This window comes from Mustela lutreola, chromosome 8, assembly GCF_030435805.1.
Source record: "Mustela lutreola isolate mMusLut2 chromosome 8, mMusLut2.pri, whole genome shotgun sequence".
NCBI classification, from domain to species: Eukaryota; Metazoa; Chordata; class Mammalia; order Carnivora; family Mustelidae; genus Mustela; species Mustela lutreola.
Window position 1 is genome coordinate 103229821 of NC_081297.1, and position 20610 is coordinate 103250430.

The window sequence follows — 20610 nt, forward strand, 5'->3', positions numbered from 1 at the left end:
CTCATAGCTCCAGCTGCAAGATAACAGCCATTAACCTCTATTTTTAACATTTGTAAATGAGAATAAAGATTATAATCCCATTTCAGGACAAGTAAAGATTAGGACTACTGTGCTTTGTGAAGAAGGTCAAGAAAGCTGCTTAATCATTAAATCAGTCTGGAGAAGGGCAGTTTCCAGAACAGTAGAAATCTGGATTAAATGGCAAATATGGGGTTAGACTCAGTAACCCTAACACAAAAGGCATTTGAATTAATAGTCCAAATCTATAAGCACAAGGGGACAATTGAGTAGACTAAATGAAGACAGGGTGCCACGGCCCTTAACTGGCAAGCAGGTGAGGGTAAACATTGTAAATCACTGATTAGAGGGTTCTTTGGATCCAAATTGGAAGGGAGAATGGCAATATAAACAGTGGGAAGGGCACATGGTGTGGTAAGAATCCATAGAATTTGGTGGCATGATAGGAAGAAAAGCTTATCAAGAAGACCATGTTAGGAAAATTCGACTTTAGACCTTGCGTAATTCTCATTCTTGTATCTTAAAGATTCATTTCCTTGGGGAACCCACTGACCACCTCCCTCTCCCCAAGTTTAGATCTAATTGTATTATAACTTCACAGGACCATATTTTATTACCTCAAAATATTCATTATCATAGTTGATCATTGTTTACTACCAGTCTTCTCTCACTAAGTTCTAAGGGAGAGGGTCTGGTCTGGCTTTACTCCACACTATCTTCCAGGTGCCAAATTTAGTGCCTGACACAAAACAGGGGCTCAATATTTAAATAATTCTTACATCAAAGAGGAAATTAAAATTGTCAATCAGACTACTTGGGAATTAAGGACTGGGGCACCTGGGTAGCTCAGTCGTTACACATCTGATCCCAAGAGGATTGAGCCCCACATAGGTCTCCCTGCTCAGTGGGAAGCCTGCTTCTCCCTCTCCCACTCCCTATGCTTGTATTCCCTCTCACTGTCTTTTTGTCGAATAAAAAATAAAATATTAAAAAAAAAGGAATTAAGGACTGAGAATATTATACTGTCTTGACTGTGAGTAAAGGTATTCTCAGGAGGGAAACTCCTAGCCTAAGTCCTTTTTTTTTTTTTTTTTTTTTAAGATTATTTATTTATTTATTTGACAGAGAGAGATCACAAGTAGGCAGAGAGGCAGGCAGAGAGAGAGAGAGGAGGAAGCAGGCTCCCTGCTGAGCAGAGAGCCCGATGCGGGACTCGATCCCAGGACGGTGAGATCATGACCTGAGCCGAAGGCAGCGGCTCAACCCACTGAGCCACCCAGGCGCCCCAAGTCCTTTTTTTAAAAATTATTTTTCAAGTATTTATTTGAGGGAGAGAAAGAGCATGTATGCCCATCCCCAAGTGAGCCTGGGGAAGAGCAAAGAGGATGGAAAGGAGAAGGGAGGTAACTCCAGCAGACTCTGGGCAGCTGAGTTCAGCACCCCAGACTAGGGGCTCCATCTCTTCACCCTGAGGTCATGACCTGAGTGAAACCACGAGTTGTGCTCAACCCACTGAGCCACCCAGGTGCCCCAAAGTCCTTTTATTTTTAAGTAAATTAACTGAACATTCTATTCAAGAAATTAGGGAGAAAAAAGAAAAAAGGAAATAACCTGAATCAAAATCATTGAAAAGGCCAATAAAATAGTCAAACTATGGGATCCCTGGTTCAGTCGGTTAAGCGTCTGCCTTCAGCTCAGACTCCGGTCATGATCCCAGAGCCCTGGGATTCCATAGCCCATCCAGCTCTCTGCTCCGCAGGGAGCCTGCTTCTCCTGCTGCCTGTTCCCCCTGCTTATGTGCTTGCGTGCTCTCGCTCTCTCTCCAAATAAAATAAAAACTTAAGCTTAAAATAGTCAGATTACTGGCAAGACTAATCAAGGGACAAAAAACAAAAAACCCAAATGCGTTTTTACAGTAAGTGGTAGGACAATAGATAAAAATAAATTTTAAATATGGTAGGTCACTATATACAACGCTAACCAAGTATATCAGGACATTTAGGTTAGCCGGCTATTTTTCAAGAACAATTAAAAGCCCCAACATTGATTCAAAAAGAAAATCGAAATGGTGTACTAACGATGATAAGTATGAGTTCATCATGCTATTTTTGTATGTTTTGTTAAGATAAAATGTTTAAAAATAAGTGCCTCTCTACCTACTTGTGATCTCTATCTGTCAAATAAATAAATAAAATCTTAAAAAAAAATGTTTAAAAATAAGCTCCCAAGAAGTAATGCTGTCCCTTCTTTGGCTATGACCACATCTGCTCAGCACCTGTCTCGTACATAAAACTGGCCCATAGCGTCCGCACTCCACCAGCTTGAAAGCAGCTGTCTAGCGAGTGAGTCAACTGACACCCAAGAGAAGTCCAACATCAAGAGAGGGGTCCCAGACGGACCCAACCAGAGCTGACGTTAAGCCACCAAAGAGGTGGGGACCGAGGACGCGGTTTTAATCTCACGCCGAGCCCAACGCGCCTGTGCAGGGTAGAGACCGCCCCATCCACACCTCGGGGGCGGAAGCTCGGGCGCCCCGAACCACGTGGTCGCGGGCGGAGCGGGGCGTGGCGCGCGGGACGTGCTGCCGCGTCGTCACCAGCTGAATGGGCGGCGGCGGAGCATGTGTGTGCGGCTGAGGCTGCTGCCCGCCCGGGACGTGGAGAGTGCATGCCTCTCCCGGGCCAGACCGTGAAGCCGGAGAGGACGTGGCGGCGGCGGAGGAGGGGGAGAGCAGCGGGAGGCAGGCTGGGCATCCCTCTCCGGGGCTGGAGGGCTCCGGCTTGGCCGGGATTATGGCATCGCTTGCGGACCGAATGCGAGGCAACGGGCGCATCGCCGCTGGGCTCCTGCTCAACCTCCTGGTGTCCATCTGCATCGTGTTTCTCAACAAATGGATCTATGTGCACCACGGCTTCCCTAACATGAGCCTGACCCTGGTGCACTTCGTGGTCACCTGGCTGGGCTTGTACATCTGCCAGAAGCTGGACATCTTTGCCCCCAAAAGTCTACCGCCTTCCAAACTCCTCCTCCTGGCCCTCAGCTTCTGTGGCTTCGTGGTCTTCACCAACCTCTCTCTGCAGAATAACACCATAGGCACCTATCAGCTGGCCAAGGCCATGACCACGCCGGTCATCATAGTCATCCAGACCCTCTGCTACAAGAAAACCTTCTCTACCAAAATACAGCTCACGCTGGTGAGTAGCTTCAGCTTGGCAAGGCGCACCTTTACCAGTCCATCTCCTGGACCGTCTTTCTCCCCGGGAAATTCGAATGTTTAGCCTTGTGCCACACTCTTTCCCCATCGTCTTGAAATCCACCAGTGAGTCATCCGTGGCCATGTGAACTTCAGGTTTATTTGGGAGAGGTGAATAAAGTCATCTTGGCACTCTGTTGGGTTCTTAGCCCAGAAGAGTGTGCTTGTTTAAGTTTTAGTAACTACTGTTTGTTGGAAATCTGTAAATGCTGTGATTAGTAAGAAAAGAAAGCTGTATTGCATTATGCAGTTCAGCGTTTCAGAATATCTGCAAAATCTCAAACTGAAAAATGGCCCTCCTTTGATCCAGGAGAATAAAATCTTATATGGTAAACGTTAAAGATTCAATATACAATATGTCTCTGAGTATGTCTGCAGTGACATACTGCAGAGGTTTTTTTGTGTCTTTAAATAAAAGGAGATGATAATTTTAGTACTTAATAATTTACAGTATTTAAATTCTTAATGCTTTTGTTATACCTTCATGCTTATGGTTTGTTTAGACACTAGTTTGGGGAGGGTCCTCTGTACTTGCAGGTTTAATGTGTTTGTTGCAAATTGCAATGCATTGACTCATTAATTTTACCCAGAATTTTAAGTAGAATTAAATATGAACATAAATATAGAATTAACTTATTTCATTTTGAAGAAATCAGTTTGTTTTTTCAAATGGAAAAAAAAATCCAATTATAGAGGTTCATTGTTTCCCAGTGATGTTTTTATGATTAACCTTGTAAGACAACATGAAAGAAATACTACATTTATGTCTCATGAATTTAATCTGAACGACATTTGCCTCTTTTTCTTTACAGATTCCTATAACCTTAGGTGTAATCCTAAATTCTTATTACGATGTGAAGTTTAATTTCCTTGGAATGGTGTTTGCTGCTCTTGGTGTTTTAGTTACATCCCTTTATCAAGTGGTTGGTAATTTTTTTTTCTTTATGTGCCTTTTTAGCAGATTTCATAAATTTTGAAGCTGTATCCCAAGGTTTAGAAAATACAGTATAGAGACAATAGACTGTTGGGAAGAAAGCATAATTGCATAAATTGTCTGACTCAAGGTGAAGAGAAGAAAGGAGTCAGAGAAACTTTGGTGTTTGATGCTCACCAAGTACCTCCCTACCTGTTGTAAGTGTATAATATCCATGCTTCACAGTCTGAGTTTGTGAGGATGCTGTAGCATTATCTGGGAAATCTTTACAAAATAAGTAATAAGACTTCATTCTTGAAACCAAGACTACTGGTGAAATTTGTGATTTACTCTTTAATTATAAGATTACTATGAAGGAGCAAGTCCATTTCCAAAATTTGAACAGGAAAGGAAAATTTGAGATTTATAAATCTTTTCCTCAAAAAATATGCTGCTGACACTACTTGTACATCACCTTCCAATGATTTGTCTATATCCATATTTTCTAGCAATGGGTATTTCACTTCTGGTACTATTGTATCCCAGTGCCTTGCCTATAGGAGGCTCTCATTAAAAATTTATGCCTGGATCCACTCACTTCATTACAGTAAAATCTCAGCAAGTATTTTTTGTTGTTGTTTCTTAGGTAGTTGGGAAAAATAACTTGTTGTAGGGTGCTGTGAAACTATTTTCTCTATACTGAAAACCTTGGACTGGAAATTCTGTGTGTGCCTGCATGGGGAGTCAGAACCAAATTGTGTAACTGATTTTTTTTTCCCCACAAATATCTGTTGGTTATAAACTAAGGTGTTCTTGTTATGAATGTTACAGGTTTAAGAATACAGCCTTAGCATCTGAAACATTATAGTACTGATCATTTCAGAAACATTGTTGTATAGACATTGTGGGATTGAGTACATTTTTAAGTGGGAAGGAGCTGTGTAAATAAGAGACCAATGTCAGGAAGAGATGTCAGGAAGACCACTCTGTGCTGTCATTTGGCTCCAAGATACTCTCACTACAGAGAGGAATTAGAGCAAGCTAACCCTTGTGCTTTAAGAAGGTTTGCTTAGATATACTTCAGTGAGTTTAAATTTTGTTATTAGATATAGTAAGTGAACATTCCTGTGCCTCTTTTTTTGTTAAGCAGATTTTTTTTTGCCCAAGAGGGATTACTTATTTACTAAGTACAACAAAAAATTTTATTTATTGAACATCAGAATTTCTTGTATCCCTGACACATAAATTCAACTCAGAGTATTCACTGTCCTTCCCAATATGACCATTTTCCCCACAAGCCTCAAAATTACTGTAGATTAGAATCAAAGATAGATACTGTAGATTAGGATTCTGTATCCCTCAGGTACATATTTGAAATGGGATTGACTAAGGAATGATTGTGGACAAACTAATAGGCAGAGTTTTCTATTATTAGTAAACAGTAAAAGTACTGTTAAGGACTCCCCAAAAGTTCACTTTAAAAAAGCTGTATTTTCGGGGTGCCTGGGTGGCTCAGTGAGTTAAGCCTCTGCCTTCAGCTCAGGTCATGATCTCAGGGTCCTGGGATTGAGCCCCACATCGGGCTCTCTGCTCAGCGGGGAGCCTGCTTCCCCCTCTCTCTGCCTACCTCTCTGTCTGCTTGTGATCTCTGTCAAATAAATAAATAAAATCTTAAAAAAAAAAAAAAAAAGCCTGTAGTTTCCCATTGTATCCAGGTGTAATTTCTAAGTTATTTCTTCTTATAGTGTTAGGGCAATCAAAGGAGTTAAAAGATGAGTGATAAGGTAATAGCTTTAGTTGTGGAAAGATGGCAGATTACCTTAGGCATTCGTTCAGCAGACATTCCTTTTGCTTGATGCTCAGCCTTGAAGATACAAAGATGAAAAGCAACTAAAATCCAGCATGGTAGAAACACATGTAGAGCGCTAATCGCAGTGTAGCTCAGGGTCTGAGGAAAGTTCCGCGGAACATCCAGGAGGAAGTGGCAGTTCTACAAGGGAGTGGTGAGGTTAAGACTTCATGGAAAAGTTAGCGATTTAAATGGAAGGGCCCACAGGAATTTGCTTAGCAGAGCAGTACAGCAGAGGTCTTTCTTTGCAACGATGTGTGGACATACGGAGCATTTCTGGAGAACTTGATGGATTTGGTGAGATTCTAGTTGCCTTGTAGAAACCTGAGGCTTAAGGGTGGGCAAGACCAGATGGCACAGTCTTGAATGTCATGCTGAGGAAGTGTGCTCCTTATCCTGCAGGCGCCAGGAAGGGGTTTAGATTGGGGGAGCGGGGGAGTGACTTGATCATTACCTGTGTTTCAGTGAAGTAACTGGTGACAGTGACAGATGAGCAGCTAGGAAGCTGTCTGTGGTTCAAGGGAAAGACAGGAAGGCACCGGACAGAAAGTGGGAGAGGAAAACACAGAGCCCAGGAACTTTTTGGAGAAGGAATGAGCAGTACCGGACAGAATGTAGAATGAGAAAAGGAAGGCATCTCATCCTTGGGGGAGATGAGATATTTAATGATGGGAGGAACACAGGAGGAGCTAATTTGGGGAGGTAAGTACTGACTTGGCTTTAGAACAGTCCCTGCAGATCGTGTAAGTGAAGGCAGCCGGTAAGCTGTTGGAGTTTGGGGACTAGCGGTGCCCTGAGAAAGGAGGTCAGAGCTGGAGATGTCTTCAGGTGTAAGTGAGATCAGTCAGGGAGATAAAAGAAAAAGATGGGACATCTACCTTACATATAGTCAATGAAGGAAGACATGAGTGAGGAAACAGTGCAGACCAGAAGTCAAGGTCTTCCAGGAGACGTTTGCCTGTTCCGCAGACAGCCCCCACAGGAAGAGGGCAGAGGGATGTCACCTCTGAAGGTGAGAGTGCCCTTTGGGGGAGCAGTTGCATTAGAGTGATGGTGGGCAGAAGCCAGGGAGCAGTGCAGTGAGAAATGGAGGCCTTGAGAAGAGCCACCATTCCAGGCAGTTCTCTATCACACACGCAGCTATCCAGTGAGGCTGCTAAAGAAACCGAGGAGCGGGCATCCACACTCTGCCTCCGTTTTTGCTCCCTGTACCCTTCCCAGGAGCAGGCCGCAGAAGAATTGGTTCTTTGTCCTTTGTAGTCACAGAAGACTCTCAGTGAAGGCAGGCAGAGTATGTTTCAAATTTCCTGCTCTTCTATTTTTGTCTTGGTGTATTTCTATAGCTTTCGAGTTTATAGAACAGGATACCCAGATCTACAGGAAAAAGAATTATGTAGGAGCAGTTATTCAAAAGCTTGGCTGTTCCTGCCAGATCGTATTCAACCAGTCCTGTCAGGCCTTCTTTAAAGCCTCCTTTTAGTCGTATTTGTGAAACATTTTGAGGATGGATGGGATTTGAGGTTTTGAGGTGTTGGTTCTCCTGAATAATATAGGTTTTTTAAAAAAAATCTTTTTAAAAGATTTTGTTTATTTTAGAAAAAGAGAGAGAATGAACAGGGGGAGGAGCAGAGGAAGAGTGACCAGCCAGCTCTGCACTCAGTGTGGAACCCAACTTAGGCTCGATCCCACAATCCTGAGAGCAGGAGCTGAGCCAAAATCAAGGGTTAGACACTCAACTGACTGAGCCACGCGGGCACCCCTTGAATGATACAATCTTTATTTGTTTATTTTTTTTAAGATTTTATCTTATTTGACAGAGAGAGTGAGCCCACGCACAAACAGGGTGAGTGTCAGGGAGAGGGAGAAGGAGAAGCAGGCTCCCCGAAGAGCAGAGAGCCTGCCGATGTGGGCTCGATTCCAGGACCCTGAGATCATGACGTGAGCCCAAGGCAGACACTTAACCAACTGAGCCACCCCTGATACAGTCTTTTAAAGTGATTTGCAATTACCTACTTTCTTCTAGTGTACTCATGGGGGATTACTCACAGTAAAATCATCCAGAAAGAAGAAAATTCCTTCTGCCATTGTCTGGGTTTTCTTACATTAATGAAAAGGTCTCACATAATACTCTAGCCACCCACACTGGCAGCCAGGATCGCTGAGGTTCCTGTCAATCCCTAATTAGTCTGCCCTGCTTACCCCCTACTTCTTTTGAGGGGTGGGGGAGCAGTTTTAGAAAGACGTGAAGTCTAACACTACATCTCTGTTCCTGCTGGTCACCTAAATGTCCACTCCTTTTCCCAAGATCTGATATTCGTGGGGCCCCCCCATATGAATTCATTGACTTGCCCCATTTACTAGGGTCAGCAGGGAAGAGAGGATATTTTTTCTCCTTCTTTATAACTGAAAAGAAAATAGATTGTCATACATTGAATTTGCAAAGCTCCTTTCATCCAGGGTGCTTCAAGGACATTTGTATATTATTGATCTTTAAAAAAAAAAAAAATGATCTTTGGAGTCTTGTAGAAGAATTAGGCATTTCTGCTTCCCTCAGCCCTGCCCCATGTTCCCATCCTGGTGACTGGAGTCACATCTTTTGTTTACTAAGTGGTGATGGTTCTTTTTCCTAACCTCAAGCCTTTCGTCTCCTGATTTTCAGTGGGTAGGAGCCAAGCAGCATGAATTGCAAGTGAACTCCATGCAGCTCTTGTATTACCAGGCCCCCATGTCCTCCGCCATGTTGCTGGTCGCTGTGCCCTTCTTCGAGCCAGTGTTCGGAGAAGGAGGAATATTTGGCCCCTGGTCACTGTCTGCATTGGTAAGTTCTCATTGTTTCGCTAAGAAACAAGAGAATCATCCCTCTGCTATTAGTGCGATTTTTAGTTTTCAGAGCACGATCTCAGATCCATTCTCACATTTAATCTTCATAATTACCCTTGAAGGGAGGCAAGTGAAGGATTCTCTTTTAGATGAAGAGACTGAGGCACAGCGTGTGTGTGTGTGTGTGTGTGTGTGTGTGTGTGTGTGTGTGTAATTTTATAGACACGGACTCGTGTCATAAATGCTGTTCTGATCATGGATTCCTTTTCCCCAGCCCTCCTCCCCACACACATTCAGCATTTCATTTTCCCGTCTCTGCCCCTGGAGGTAAGTCTTGTTAACATTCTAGTGTGTGTTCTTCCATATTTTGCTCTGTGCTATCCATACGCATGTAAACAGTACACATACACATACACACATGTATATACATAAATTAAATGTTTATTTCTTTGACAAAAGTGGGGTCATAACGAAAATAATTTTCTGCATCTTGCTTTTCTCGCTTCGTACCTCATGAACATCTCTTCAGATGTTCTGTTCAGTGTCCGTATCATAGATCCGGTGTTGCCTTATTATATATATCTTTGGGAACTGGCGCTTTTTTTTCCTTTGGAATAGAGTTCTAAGAGCAGAATGTCCAGATCAAAGGGAGGTGTACTTTGGGGACATTTTAAGTTAGAAAGTACAACCCCCCTCCTTAGGGAAGGAATTTCTGCTTCCCACAACCTTAACCTTTGGAACACAGTACGCAGAAAAAGCTTGTTTGTTGGTAGTGATCATTTCTCAAACTTGCACAGCCCTCACTCTATCCTGAGAACAACTCCAACACTTGGCAAATGTTAACTTATTTAATCATCATAACAACGTTATTAGGTGACTGCTATTATTATCCTCATATTTAGGGTAGAGGATGAGGAAACTGAGGGGCAGATGTAAGGAGCTGACTTAAGACCCCACAATCAGTCAGCAGACCAAGCATGCTGACTCCAAAACCCACGTTCTCAGGTGCTCTGCTCCGCTGCCTGTGAGCAAATGCTAGTGGTTTCCAGTTCACATCTTTGCATATAACCTTTTATCCACGGTAGAAATCACTTGTCCGTCTCTCAGATAGTATTTCCTCTTAATTTTACCAAAGTGCTAGCCGTCTTGGTTACCTGGTCTTCACACTCTTGCAGCATAGATAGCTTAAACCGAAAGGAGGGGCTTTCTGCGATAGGCCCCCTGACAGAGTCGAAGAAGAAAAGTGGCCCCCAAAAAGTCAGAGGAACTAAGAGCATAGCGGTCTGAGTCCACTGAGTGAGAAAGAGTCACCTTCGTTCCTTAAGGTCCCTAGAGGGCATCGTTGCCTCAAAGTAGAGCAGGCAATTATGTTTTCAGTGATGGTTCAAGTCATCAAGGAGTACGCGTGTAACATTCTGTCAACTCAATAAAATTAACAACAGTATATTTCTAGAAACAGTTTTTAAGTCTTTAATGCTCTTAGTTGAAAATATAACGGACTCACTGTGGTAAAACAAATGAAGTGTTACTTTTGTTACCTAAATAGGACACAATCCAGCTCCTTCAGTCCTCCTGTGACCTCCGTGATCTAAAAGCTGATAAAAGCCTCAGGGGATAGAGGACTCTTCAAATACGACATTTTTTCTTTAGAATTTATATTTCTTAATAATTCAAATCATAACTGATACTTTATCTGATTCTCTTATTTTGGAAGTAGAATATAACTTTATAATCTTTTAAATACAACAGTGGGAAAGGTCTGAATGGATGCACTAGGGGCCCACAGGGGCTTAGCCACTTTGTCCCCCATCCTCAGCCAAGCCAGTTTCTTCACGTCCCACGCACACGTCTTGTGCTTTCTTGCAGCCGTGCTTTGGCCCCTACTGTTACGACTGCTTGGAGTCCTACCCCTTCTTTGTCTAATCTGTACATGCATTCAAGGTCCAAACACCCACTCCCTCTCCGAGCCCTAAATGATATCTCCTGCCTAGAGATTCATAAAAAATCTATTGTGTGTTCGTCTCTTCATGAGGCAGCATTCCAGACCCTTTTACCTATTTCCTGAGTTCACTGGCTTTCCTGTGGCTAAGAGGTGGCACAGTGGAATGGGTTATATACTGGGCCTCCAGAATCAGTCTGCCTGGGCTTCATCTCAACCCTACCACGTACTACTGTGTGATCTAAGGCAAAGTGCTTTTCCTTCCTCTGTTCGTCTGTGAAAAGGGATAATATTTTACTACCTCATGGGTGTTTGTGAGGACTAAACTAGTTAATATATGTAAAACATGGAGGACAGTTGTTGGCACGTCATAAGTGCTGGGTAAGTGCCAGCTATGATTATCATGATTTTTAGTATGTCGTCAAGTGGTTTCCAAGCTCTTTGAGGACAAGACCCTATTCTGTTCCTCAAAAGGTCATGGAAAACCACTGAACACCCATTGATTTAATTTAAATAAGGATAAATATGAGCAATTAATAGAAAAACATCTGGAAGGATACATACAAAGGTATTAACAGTGGTGGGTGGTTAGGATTATAAAAGTCCTTACCTTCTTTTTTCTTATCTTTTATTTTCTGATTTTTCTATATGGAATGTGTATTACTTTTATAATTAGAAATTATTACAAAATAAATTTTCATCAGATGGATAAGAAAAGTGAACCTGGAAATCTACATTCAACCAGGATGTTACTGGAGAACTTTCTATTGCACCTTGTAGACAAAATTACATTTCAAATAGTATTCGTTCCGCTATTTTACCCTCAATTCTTGCCGTCTCCCAAATGGATTTTTTTTAAACTCTTGTTCTTAATGGTGGTTATTTAAATTTTTAGAAATGCCTAATGAGATGGATTTTTACTTGATGATGATAATGATCGCAACTGCTTTACATTAATGATTCTTTGGGTTTGTTTGTAGCTTATGGTGCTGCTCTCTGGAGTAATAGCTTTCATGGTGAACTTATCGATTTATTGGATCATTGGGAACACGTCACCAGTCACGTATCCTTTTCCTAACGGCTCATGAATGCATTGTCTTTTCTGTTTTCCCAAACTCTGTCACATTCATTTCCTTCTGTGAGTCTTGCATTTACTATTACGTGTTCTAAATTGAGTAGCTAGGCTGATCTTCAGTCTTTTCCTGTATCTTTCCACATTAGACTCTATGGAAACTTAAAGAAAGGTGAGCCAGGGAAATAGGTTAGTTTTCTTATGCAGCAAGTGACCTTTACCCTTATCAAAATCAACATAGAACACCAAGCCTGGCCTATAGTAGAGTTAAATAAATACTTGTTGAGTGGATAATGGAATGGATGCTGGGTTTTGTTGTTGTTGTTGGTTTTTTTTTTTTTTTTTTTTTTTTTTTTTTTTTTTTAAAGATTTTATTTATTTATTTGACAGAGAGAAATCACAAGTAGATGGAGAGGCAGGCAGAGAGAGAGAGAGGGAAGCAGGCTCTCTGCTCAGCAGACAGCCCGATGCGGGACTCGATCCCAGGACCCTGAGATCATGACCTGAGCCGAAGGCAGTGGCTTAACCCACTGAGCCACCCAGGCGCCCCGGTGGTTTTTTTTTTTTTAATCAATTTTCAGTCCCTGTAGTATTAAAGTACAGGTACAGCCAATCCAAAAACAAAAGATAACTTCAGACCATTGACATTTGACTTTTGAACATGGTTTTGTACTTATTTGGATATGGGTGTGCCTGTTTTTCTCAGTATTACTTCCCAATCAAGAAATGAAATCAGGCCTCAAAGGTCTGAATCATTTGTAACATTTTGCTTGTCATTCTGTTTCTCTTCTCATTTCACTCCTTCTCCACTCTTAAGCAAAGGCAAAGAAGGATTTCCCCAATTCAGAGAGGTAGTTTAGTAACATCATATCCAAAGTGTGCTGATCTATTTAAATGAGTGAACGCTGAGATGTCACCAAAGTTAAAAAGCAGCCTATTTGTCAACTATCAATAAATACAACAGTTATAATAAGAATGATTTAAAAACCAAAAATCCCCTACATTTAGTAAATATTTATCTTGCACCAGGCTCTGTTGGAAAGAAACGCCTCAGATGTAGTAGGCATTGGACTCTCAAAGCAGCTCTGTCGGATAAATTCTATCATTATATTTTGCAGAGGAGGAAGCAGAGGTGCAGAGACGTTAAGTCATATGCTTAAGGTCATATGGCTGAGAAGTCTGGTATCCAGATTTGGACCCACAGAGTCTAGTCCCTGACCTTGTCCCCTGCTGCCGAATCAAGGTATCCAGTGCTGTGCCCTGATTAAGAACATTCATTCATTCAACCAATATTTTTTTTAAATTTTAAATTATTATTATTAAGATTATATTTATTTGACAGAGAAAGACAGTGAGAGAGGGAACACAAGCAGGGGGAGTGGGAGAGAGAGAGGCAGGTTCCTGGCTAAGCAGGGAGCCCGATACAGGGCTCGATCTCAGGACCCTGGCATCATGACCTGAGCCAAAGGCCAACAACCTTAACAACTGAGCCACCCAGGTGCCCCTCAACCAATGTTTATTGAACAACCACTATAAACCATTCACTGACTTAATAAGTCCTTCCACGATGAATATCTACCATATGTTGGGCATGGAGATACAGGGGTGAGCAAAAATCCTTGCTCTCCCAGGTTTCCTTTCTGGTGAGGGACACTAAAGAAAAAAATTCACGTATACATGTACAGTGTCAGATACTGTGAGGTGCCAAGGACAAAAAGTAAAGCAGGGAGCAGGGAAGAGAATCTGAAATGTCGGGGACTGGGTTGAAATTCGCAGGGAGAGTCAGGAGGGCATCTACAGGGAGGGGATTTTGGAGTGAAGACCTGGAGGAAATGAAGCCACCCCATGCAGACCAGGATGAAGAGTGTTCCTGGCAGAGGGAGCCGCAGGGAGGCCCTGACGCGCAACCAGGAGGCCTCGAGGTTGCAGCAGGGAGAGCGCAGCGTGGGGAATAGTAAGGCTCTGAGCAGAACAGGGCGCTGGGCTGAGCAGAGCTTGCACCTGAGATGGGAAGCTGTTGGCACTCGGAGCAAAGAAGGGACGAGCTTTTATCTACATTCCAACATGATCACTCTGGGCTACGATGTTGAGGACGGCCTGAAGCGGGCGTTTCAGCATGAGTGCAGTTGACCGTGTGGGTTGGACAGTTCTTGTTTGCAGACGCCTGTCGGGTGCACTCCAGGATATTCAGCAGCACCCCGGCTTCTGCCTGCTGGGTGCCAGTGGCGCCCCCTTTTTCCCAATTATGATAGCCGAAAGATGTCTAGTCCTCTTTGGTGGCAACGTCACCTCGGCTGAGGAGCACTGCACTGAAAGAATGGCACTGCCGCAGCTGAAGTAGAACAGCCCGAAGGAGGTTTGGGGGTGGGGAGCTGTGGGGAGAGCAAGTCTGAGAGTTCAAGGTCGGGATCTCAGCTGCAGCTGTTCCAGGGACAGTCAGGTGTCCTGTGTGGAGGCTGTTTGAAGCAGGGAGGCCAATTACCAAGTAAACAAGTAGAAGAGCCGCCCAGAGATTGGGTCCTGGGTCCCGTCCGTGTCGACTGTTCCAGAGCTAAGAGGAACAGGCAGTGGAGTAGCGACCAAGGTAGTGGAGGAGGAGGGGGGTCAGCCATGTTGAATGCCACTGACAGGTCAAGCCGAGGAAGGCCAGGAATTGAGGAGGGGCCTTGGGAAGGTGGAGGGCGCTGCTGTTCTGACAAGAGCTTTCTGAGCATCGGGGGAAAGCCTGACTGGGGCAGTGAGGGGAACTAGAGAGGGGAATTGGAAATACCAGGTGTAGAGTATTCCTTTTTTATTTAATTGAAAGTGTGTGTATATATATATATTTTTTTAATTTATTATTATTATTATTATTTTTACCTCACTGAAGAATTTTCTTTACATATGCCTTCCCTCTCACATAACTGTCTTCCACAGATCATCTCATGATGATCTGAGGAGTATTCTAACACTGAAGTGTTAGAACCAGTGGCTTTCAGATAGTGCCCCGTGGAAAATGAAGCCTGTCCCCTAACGGTTAGAATTAGCTCCTGGGGAAGAGCCTCTGTCCCTCAGGAAATGCCATCTGGTGGGTCAGGAGAGCACAGATCCCCTGGTCACACGGCCAGCGTTCTCCTGCCCGGAAGGAACCGGCAGAAAACAGAGCGGGAGCGGAGAGGTCAGAAGGCCCAGGTGTGCACACCCGGCCCGGCCCTGCAGCTGTCACTCTCCTCTGCCATCAGTCAGCGCTGGTCACATCTGCAGGGTTGGGGTGCGGGGAGTGTTGCCCCAAGAAGATGCCCCAAGCCCCCGGCAGGTGTGTATCATGCATAAATGCTGCTGTTGACAGCTGCTGACACACGGGGTGCATATATTAGCTTAATTAATCCGTGAGGTCGCTTTTATCAGTTTCCATTGTACAGGCAGGGAAGCTGAGGCACAGAGTGGCAGCTGTTTCTTTTCTTTCTTTTTTTAGATTTTTAAAATTTTATTTGACAGAGAGTGAGCACTAGAGCGCACAAGCCAGTGGGGGGTGGTGCGCAGCAACCAGAAGGGGATAGAGAAGCAGGCCTCCCACTGAGCAGAGAGCCTGACTCCACTTTGGGTTTGAGTCCACGACCCTGGGATCAAGACCTGAACAGAAGGCAGACGCTCAACCGACTGAGCCACCCAGGCGCCCCTGGTAGCTATTTCGAATAGCATTACTGGAAGAATAGCCGGCTACACAGTAGACATCTGAAAACATAGTGAAGTCCTGATTTATGTGGAAAAACGTGTAAAATATGGAAAGCCTGATTTTTGAAGGTATGGTACGTGTTTAGTCTATCTTCAGCACAGAGATCTGGAAAGCCTGAATCTGGTGGCATGTTACTGCTGGCCGCACCCCAGACTGGAACGTGGAGTTGGACTTAAATAGACCCGTCCACGTCTGGACTCCAACTCTGCCACTTCCCAACGCGGTGATCTAAGTTATTTGAAATCCTTGGGCCCTAACAGTTGCAGGATGGGAAGAATGATCCCGCAGTGAAGGTAAATGTTATGCCTGATGACGTGAGGGGACACGCGCAGGTAGCATGGGCCCCTGCGTTTCCCTCCCAAACAGAGCCCTGCTGGGTGTGTTTACCTTGAGTCTGCCCTCTGCTGCCACGCGCATCTCCCGCATTTGCCAGGGGAAGTTTATTAGAAAGAGCACTGTAAAACATAGTCATAAGTTGCTGGGCAAAATAGCTTCTCTATACCTTGTTCCCAATTCCTTTCCAGCCTTATAGCAAAGCCCCTTTGCTCTGGAGAGAGATAGTCGAGGTGGTTGAGGCAGTCTTGGGTCCCTGTTGCTGAAGCCTGGGATTGACGAGGCCAAAGTCCTTGTTTCCTGTATGGGGGCGGGGGTGGAGAGGTTGGGGGTGTGAATCAGTCCGTGCTTCATGCAGTTCTCCAGCCACGGGAAGGCTTTGCTTCACACAAATGTGTGCGCGCCCGTGTGAATGTAACACCTAGCTTGCTTTCCCTTCTCAGTGTGTGTGTGAGTGTGTGGCTGTCTCAATCTACCTTGTTGGTTTTGTTGATCCTTAGCCAAAAACCTCAGCTATAACATGTTTGGACACTTCAAGTTCTGCATTACTTTATTTGGAGGCTATGTTTTATTTAAGGATCCATTGTCAATTAATCAGGGTCTCGGCATGTTATGCACATTATTTGGCATTCTCGCCTATACCCATTTTAAACTCAGTGAACAGGAAGGAAGTAAGAGTAAATTGGTACAGCGTCCATAATTAGGTTTTGGTGGAGAAGAGAAAGTCACCCCAGGAAGATTTTTAAAAAATGTTAATTGAGTGTGCAAGTTACTTTTCATAGAAGAGGAAGAATTTGTATCGCAAAATTCACTGAATGATGGTTTGCAAGATGTAACACAAAGGAAATTTTATTCATAAATAGGACTTTCTCTTTTAGAATACCTCTAAGACCATGGCTCATGCTTCTTTTCCAGGACTGGTTATATGAAGTCTGTGGGATGATTTGATTATACCAAATGAAATACATGAAATTAAAGTTCTATAATAGGGACAGAGGGGTCCAGATCACCGCACTACACTTGTGTCGTGGTTTGTAAGTGTTCAGACCCTTCTAAGGAAGGACAGCAAGGACTCCTCTGCTTACTTATAGGTTGCCCCCAGTGTGAGCTCTTTTATAATTTCAGCCAAAGTGTTCAAGTCAGAATTTAAATCTAGCATTTCTATTTTAGTTTGTCTAGTGTAACTTCCTGCTTATTTCACTAACGGGAATGAAATAGCATTTATAGAAAGCAAAGCATAGGAAAGAAGCCCATAAGAAAAAATCCCAAATCTAAAAGTACCATTTTTTTTTCAGAGAAAATGGATAGAAGTTACACGTTATCCAGAAAACTGCAGTTGCTATTAGTATTCTCTTGTTTCTGAGCTCTCAGTGAACTCTAGAAACTGTATCGGATGTTAAAAAAACAGAAGAGGAGACGGTGGATGGAACTGAGCAAGTGTCTTATCCCATTTGTTCTCTTGGCCTCTTTGAGCATTTCCTTTTGGTAACTTCTTGCTGTCACCTCCTTGCTGTCACCCTCCCTTCCACACTGGAGGCCGGCATGGAGCTTTCTCTGACGCTGAAAGCTTTATAGTGAATTCTCTTTCTAAGGTGGCTGAGGAAAATTGTCATTGCAAAAGTCAGGGCAAATACTATTCAAACATTAAGCAGAAACATGGTGAAAATGTGTGGAAAGCTTTTAAAGAGCAGTAGAAAAATAGTCAATATTTAACCAGTTCCATTAGTTATTAAGGGGATAATTTTTTAAAATTAGCTTACAAGGGAAATACAGGGTTTCGACCGAAGGCAATGTAGTGCGCCACACATTTCCTTGCAAAATGTGTTTCTGCCTTCCAGCTTCTTCACAGTTGAGCATTAAAAGCTGTTGTTGGTAACTTCTCACAATAAATTGACTGCAACGGTCCCTCTTGTAATAAATAACTCTTTTAAAAATGTTACATATACCTTTTGGGATTTTTTTCCCCTGGCCTGTTTGAAATGAAAAACCTCACTGAAAATCTGTTTTGACAGAATTTCAAGGTATCGGTCAATTGTCAAGTGACTAGTGTGTGTGATTTTCTGTTTTTGTTTTAAATATTCTTTGATTCTTCTCAGTTTCTAAAGATATACTTTATTGTGCTAAGAACTAGGAAGCTATCTTTCTTACCAGATGAGCCTCAGGCATTATGTTTGTCTAAGAAATGTTCTCTGGATGTGTTTAAATTAACATATAATTATTTCCCTAAAGCTGGAGAAAAGTATTTCCATGCAGCAAGGATTACGTGACTTCTGCATATGAACAAGTGAGTTGATTTGTGTTATGCGGAAATTCTTTTTAACTGTAAATACTTGGGGGTATAATCATATTGGGGAGGCTTATAATAAATGACTGATGTCAGTAGGAAGGCAATAAAAAGGTTAGAGCAAGATCGGGTCAGGGTATGTGTATATAAAAATGAATAAAATTCCTACCACTGGAACTGGAGTCTCATCAACAGTTTTTGCCCTGAAGATGATCTTCCCATTGAAAAGGAAATTCCTGGAGGAATAACTGGGCACAGCCACAGAAACTGTGCTGTGGAGGAACCCTCACTGTCTTTTTGTTACAGATGTAACTGTACTTGTTTTTAATTCTGTGTTAAATGGCCGAACTTCAGTTTTTACCTGTTACAAATAAAGAGAACCTGTTATTTTTACTTTCATATTGTGTGTCAGAACTTTATAGAACCGGTGAAAGAAGGAGAGCATCTGTGTGTGTTTGCAGTGGTAATGCTGGCCTGTCCAGCTCCCCAAAATGCAGAATCTAATACAAAATTTTCATGCTACTTTAAATTTAACACAGGGGCACCTGGCTGGCTCAGTCAGAGGAGCATGTGACTCTTGATCTTGGGGTTGTGGGTTCGAGCCCAGTGTTGGGTATAGAGATTACTTTAAAAAATGAAATCTTTTAAAAATAGTCATAACATGGGGTGCCTGGGTGGCTCAGTCAGTTAATTATCTGACTCTTGATTTCTGCTCAGATCCTGATCTTGGAGTCCTGAGATGGAGCCCAGTGCCGGGCTCCATGCTTAGTGGGGAATCAGTCCCATGCTTGGGATTCCCTCCCTCTACCCCTACCCCCAATCATGCTCTCTCTCTCTAAAATAAATAAATAAAATCTAAAAAAATATATATATACCTTAAAGGAGAACTCTGTCTCTGAAATGAAACAGGCTTTCTCCTGTTTCATTTTTACTTACTTTTTATTTTTTTTATTTTTTAAAGATTTTATTTGAGAGAGCAAAAGCAATCACAGAGAGAGAGGGATCACAGAGGCAGAGAGAGAAGCAGACTCACCGCTCAGCGGAGAGCCCAATGCAGGGCTTAATCCCAGGACCCCAAGATCATGACCTGAGCCAAAGGCAGCCCCTTAACCAACTGAGCCACCCAGGTGCCCCTCTCCTGTTTCATTTTTAAAAATGCTTTTTAAGGGGCGCCTGGGTGGCTCAGTGGGTTAAGCCGCTGCCTTCGGCTCAGGTCATGATCTCAGGGTCCTGGGATCGAGCCCCGCATCGGGCTCTCTGCTCAGCAGGGAGCCTGCTTCCTCCTCTCTCTCTGCCTGCCTCTCTGCCTACTTGTGATCTCTCTCTGTCAAATAAATAAATAAAATCTTAAAAAAAAAAATGCTTTTTAAACCTTGTCATTTTATAAGTTACTAGTTTTTTGTTTTGTTTTGTTTTTTAAAGCAACAGCACTGGGATGCCTGGGTGGCTCAGTTGGTTAAGCCAGGGTCCTGGGATCGAGTCCCACAGCGGGCTCCTTGCTTGGCAGGGAGCTTGCTTCTCTCTCTGCCTCTGCCTGCCACTCTGCCTGCTTGTGCTCTCTCTCTCTCTCTCTGACCAATAAATAAAATCTTTTTAAAAAAATAAAAGCAATAGCATTAATCAAGAATTCCACTGACTCCATCAGTAAGTAGTTGTTGGGTGAATGAATATACAGAATGGCCAAAGGTGAATGTCTGATAGAAAGAATGGAGACGAGATTTATTCGATACATTCGGTTGGCATTTCTAGTCCAAAACTTGAACTGGATTTACTTGCTATACTTTCTAGCAGAGAAAATATTAATTAAATTAAAAAAGACATTAAAAATAAGGCATTCAATCGCTTCTCGGCCTTTTGGCTAAGATCAAGTGTAAAAATAAGGCATTCAATGAAAACGAAGTGAGTTTATGATGACAAATTCAGATAAATGCTAAACACGTACTTCTCTAGAGCATATAACAAGAATCTGGTCCAGAATTGGCTGTCTGTGAGGGTGCCCATGAAGAAAAGCCGACTGAGCTGAGCTCTGATGGATTTATGGAAGTTAGATATGTAGAGGGAGGGGATTGCATTCTGGTAAAAAGGAATAGCACATGCAAAGGCCCCTGGGTTGGAGGAATTATGATGAGCCGAACTACAAACGGGATGCAGTAGAGAGGCTACATTTCAGGAAGGGGAGGTACGGTGTGGTATGAGCCTGGAAAGGAAGGCTGACCTCTGGACCAAAGAACACCTTGCAGCCCATGTTAGGAATCTAGTCTGAGCAAGAGGGGGTGTTCTGAGTATTGTCGCAGTCAACCCCTTTGTTTTGAAACTAATGAAGGAGAACCAGAGGGATGCTAGGAGACCAGCTGGAAGGCAATGTACCGAGATGTGATAGCTTGAAGGGCTGGTGGCAGTGAGATGATAGACAT

At 43.1% G+C, this 20610-nt stretch overlaps 1 protein-coding gene across 1 annotated transcript; it reads left to right on the forward strand.

The window, feature by feature from the left end:
• The first annotated feature begins 2578 nt into the window (after positions 1 to 2578).
• SLC35E3 (solute carrier family 35 member E3) lies at positions 2579 to 18595 on the forward strand. The gene is made up of 5 exons (XM_059186277.1): positions 2579 to 3212; positions 4084 to 4194; positions 8693 to 8851; positions 11773 to 11855; positions 16426 to 18595. The coding sequence occupies exons 1-5, from the start codon at positions 2811 to 2813 to the stop codon at positions 16610 to 16612; spliced, it is 942 nt and encodes a 313-aa protein (XP_059042260.1). The 5' UTR covers positions 2579 to 2810; the 3' UTR covers positions 16613 to 18595.
• Positions 18596 to 20610: the final 2015 nt, after the last annotated feature.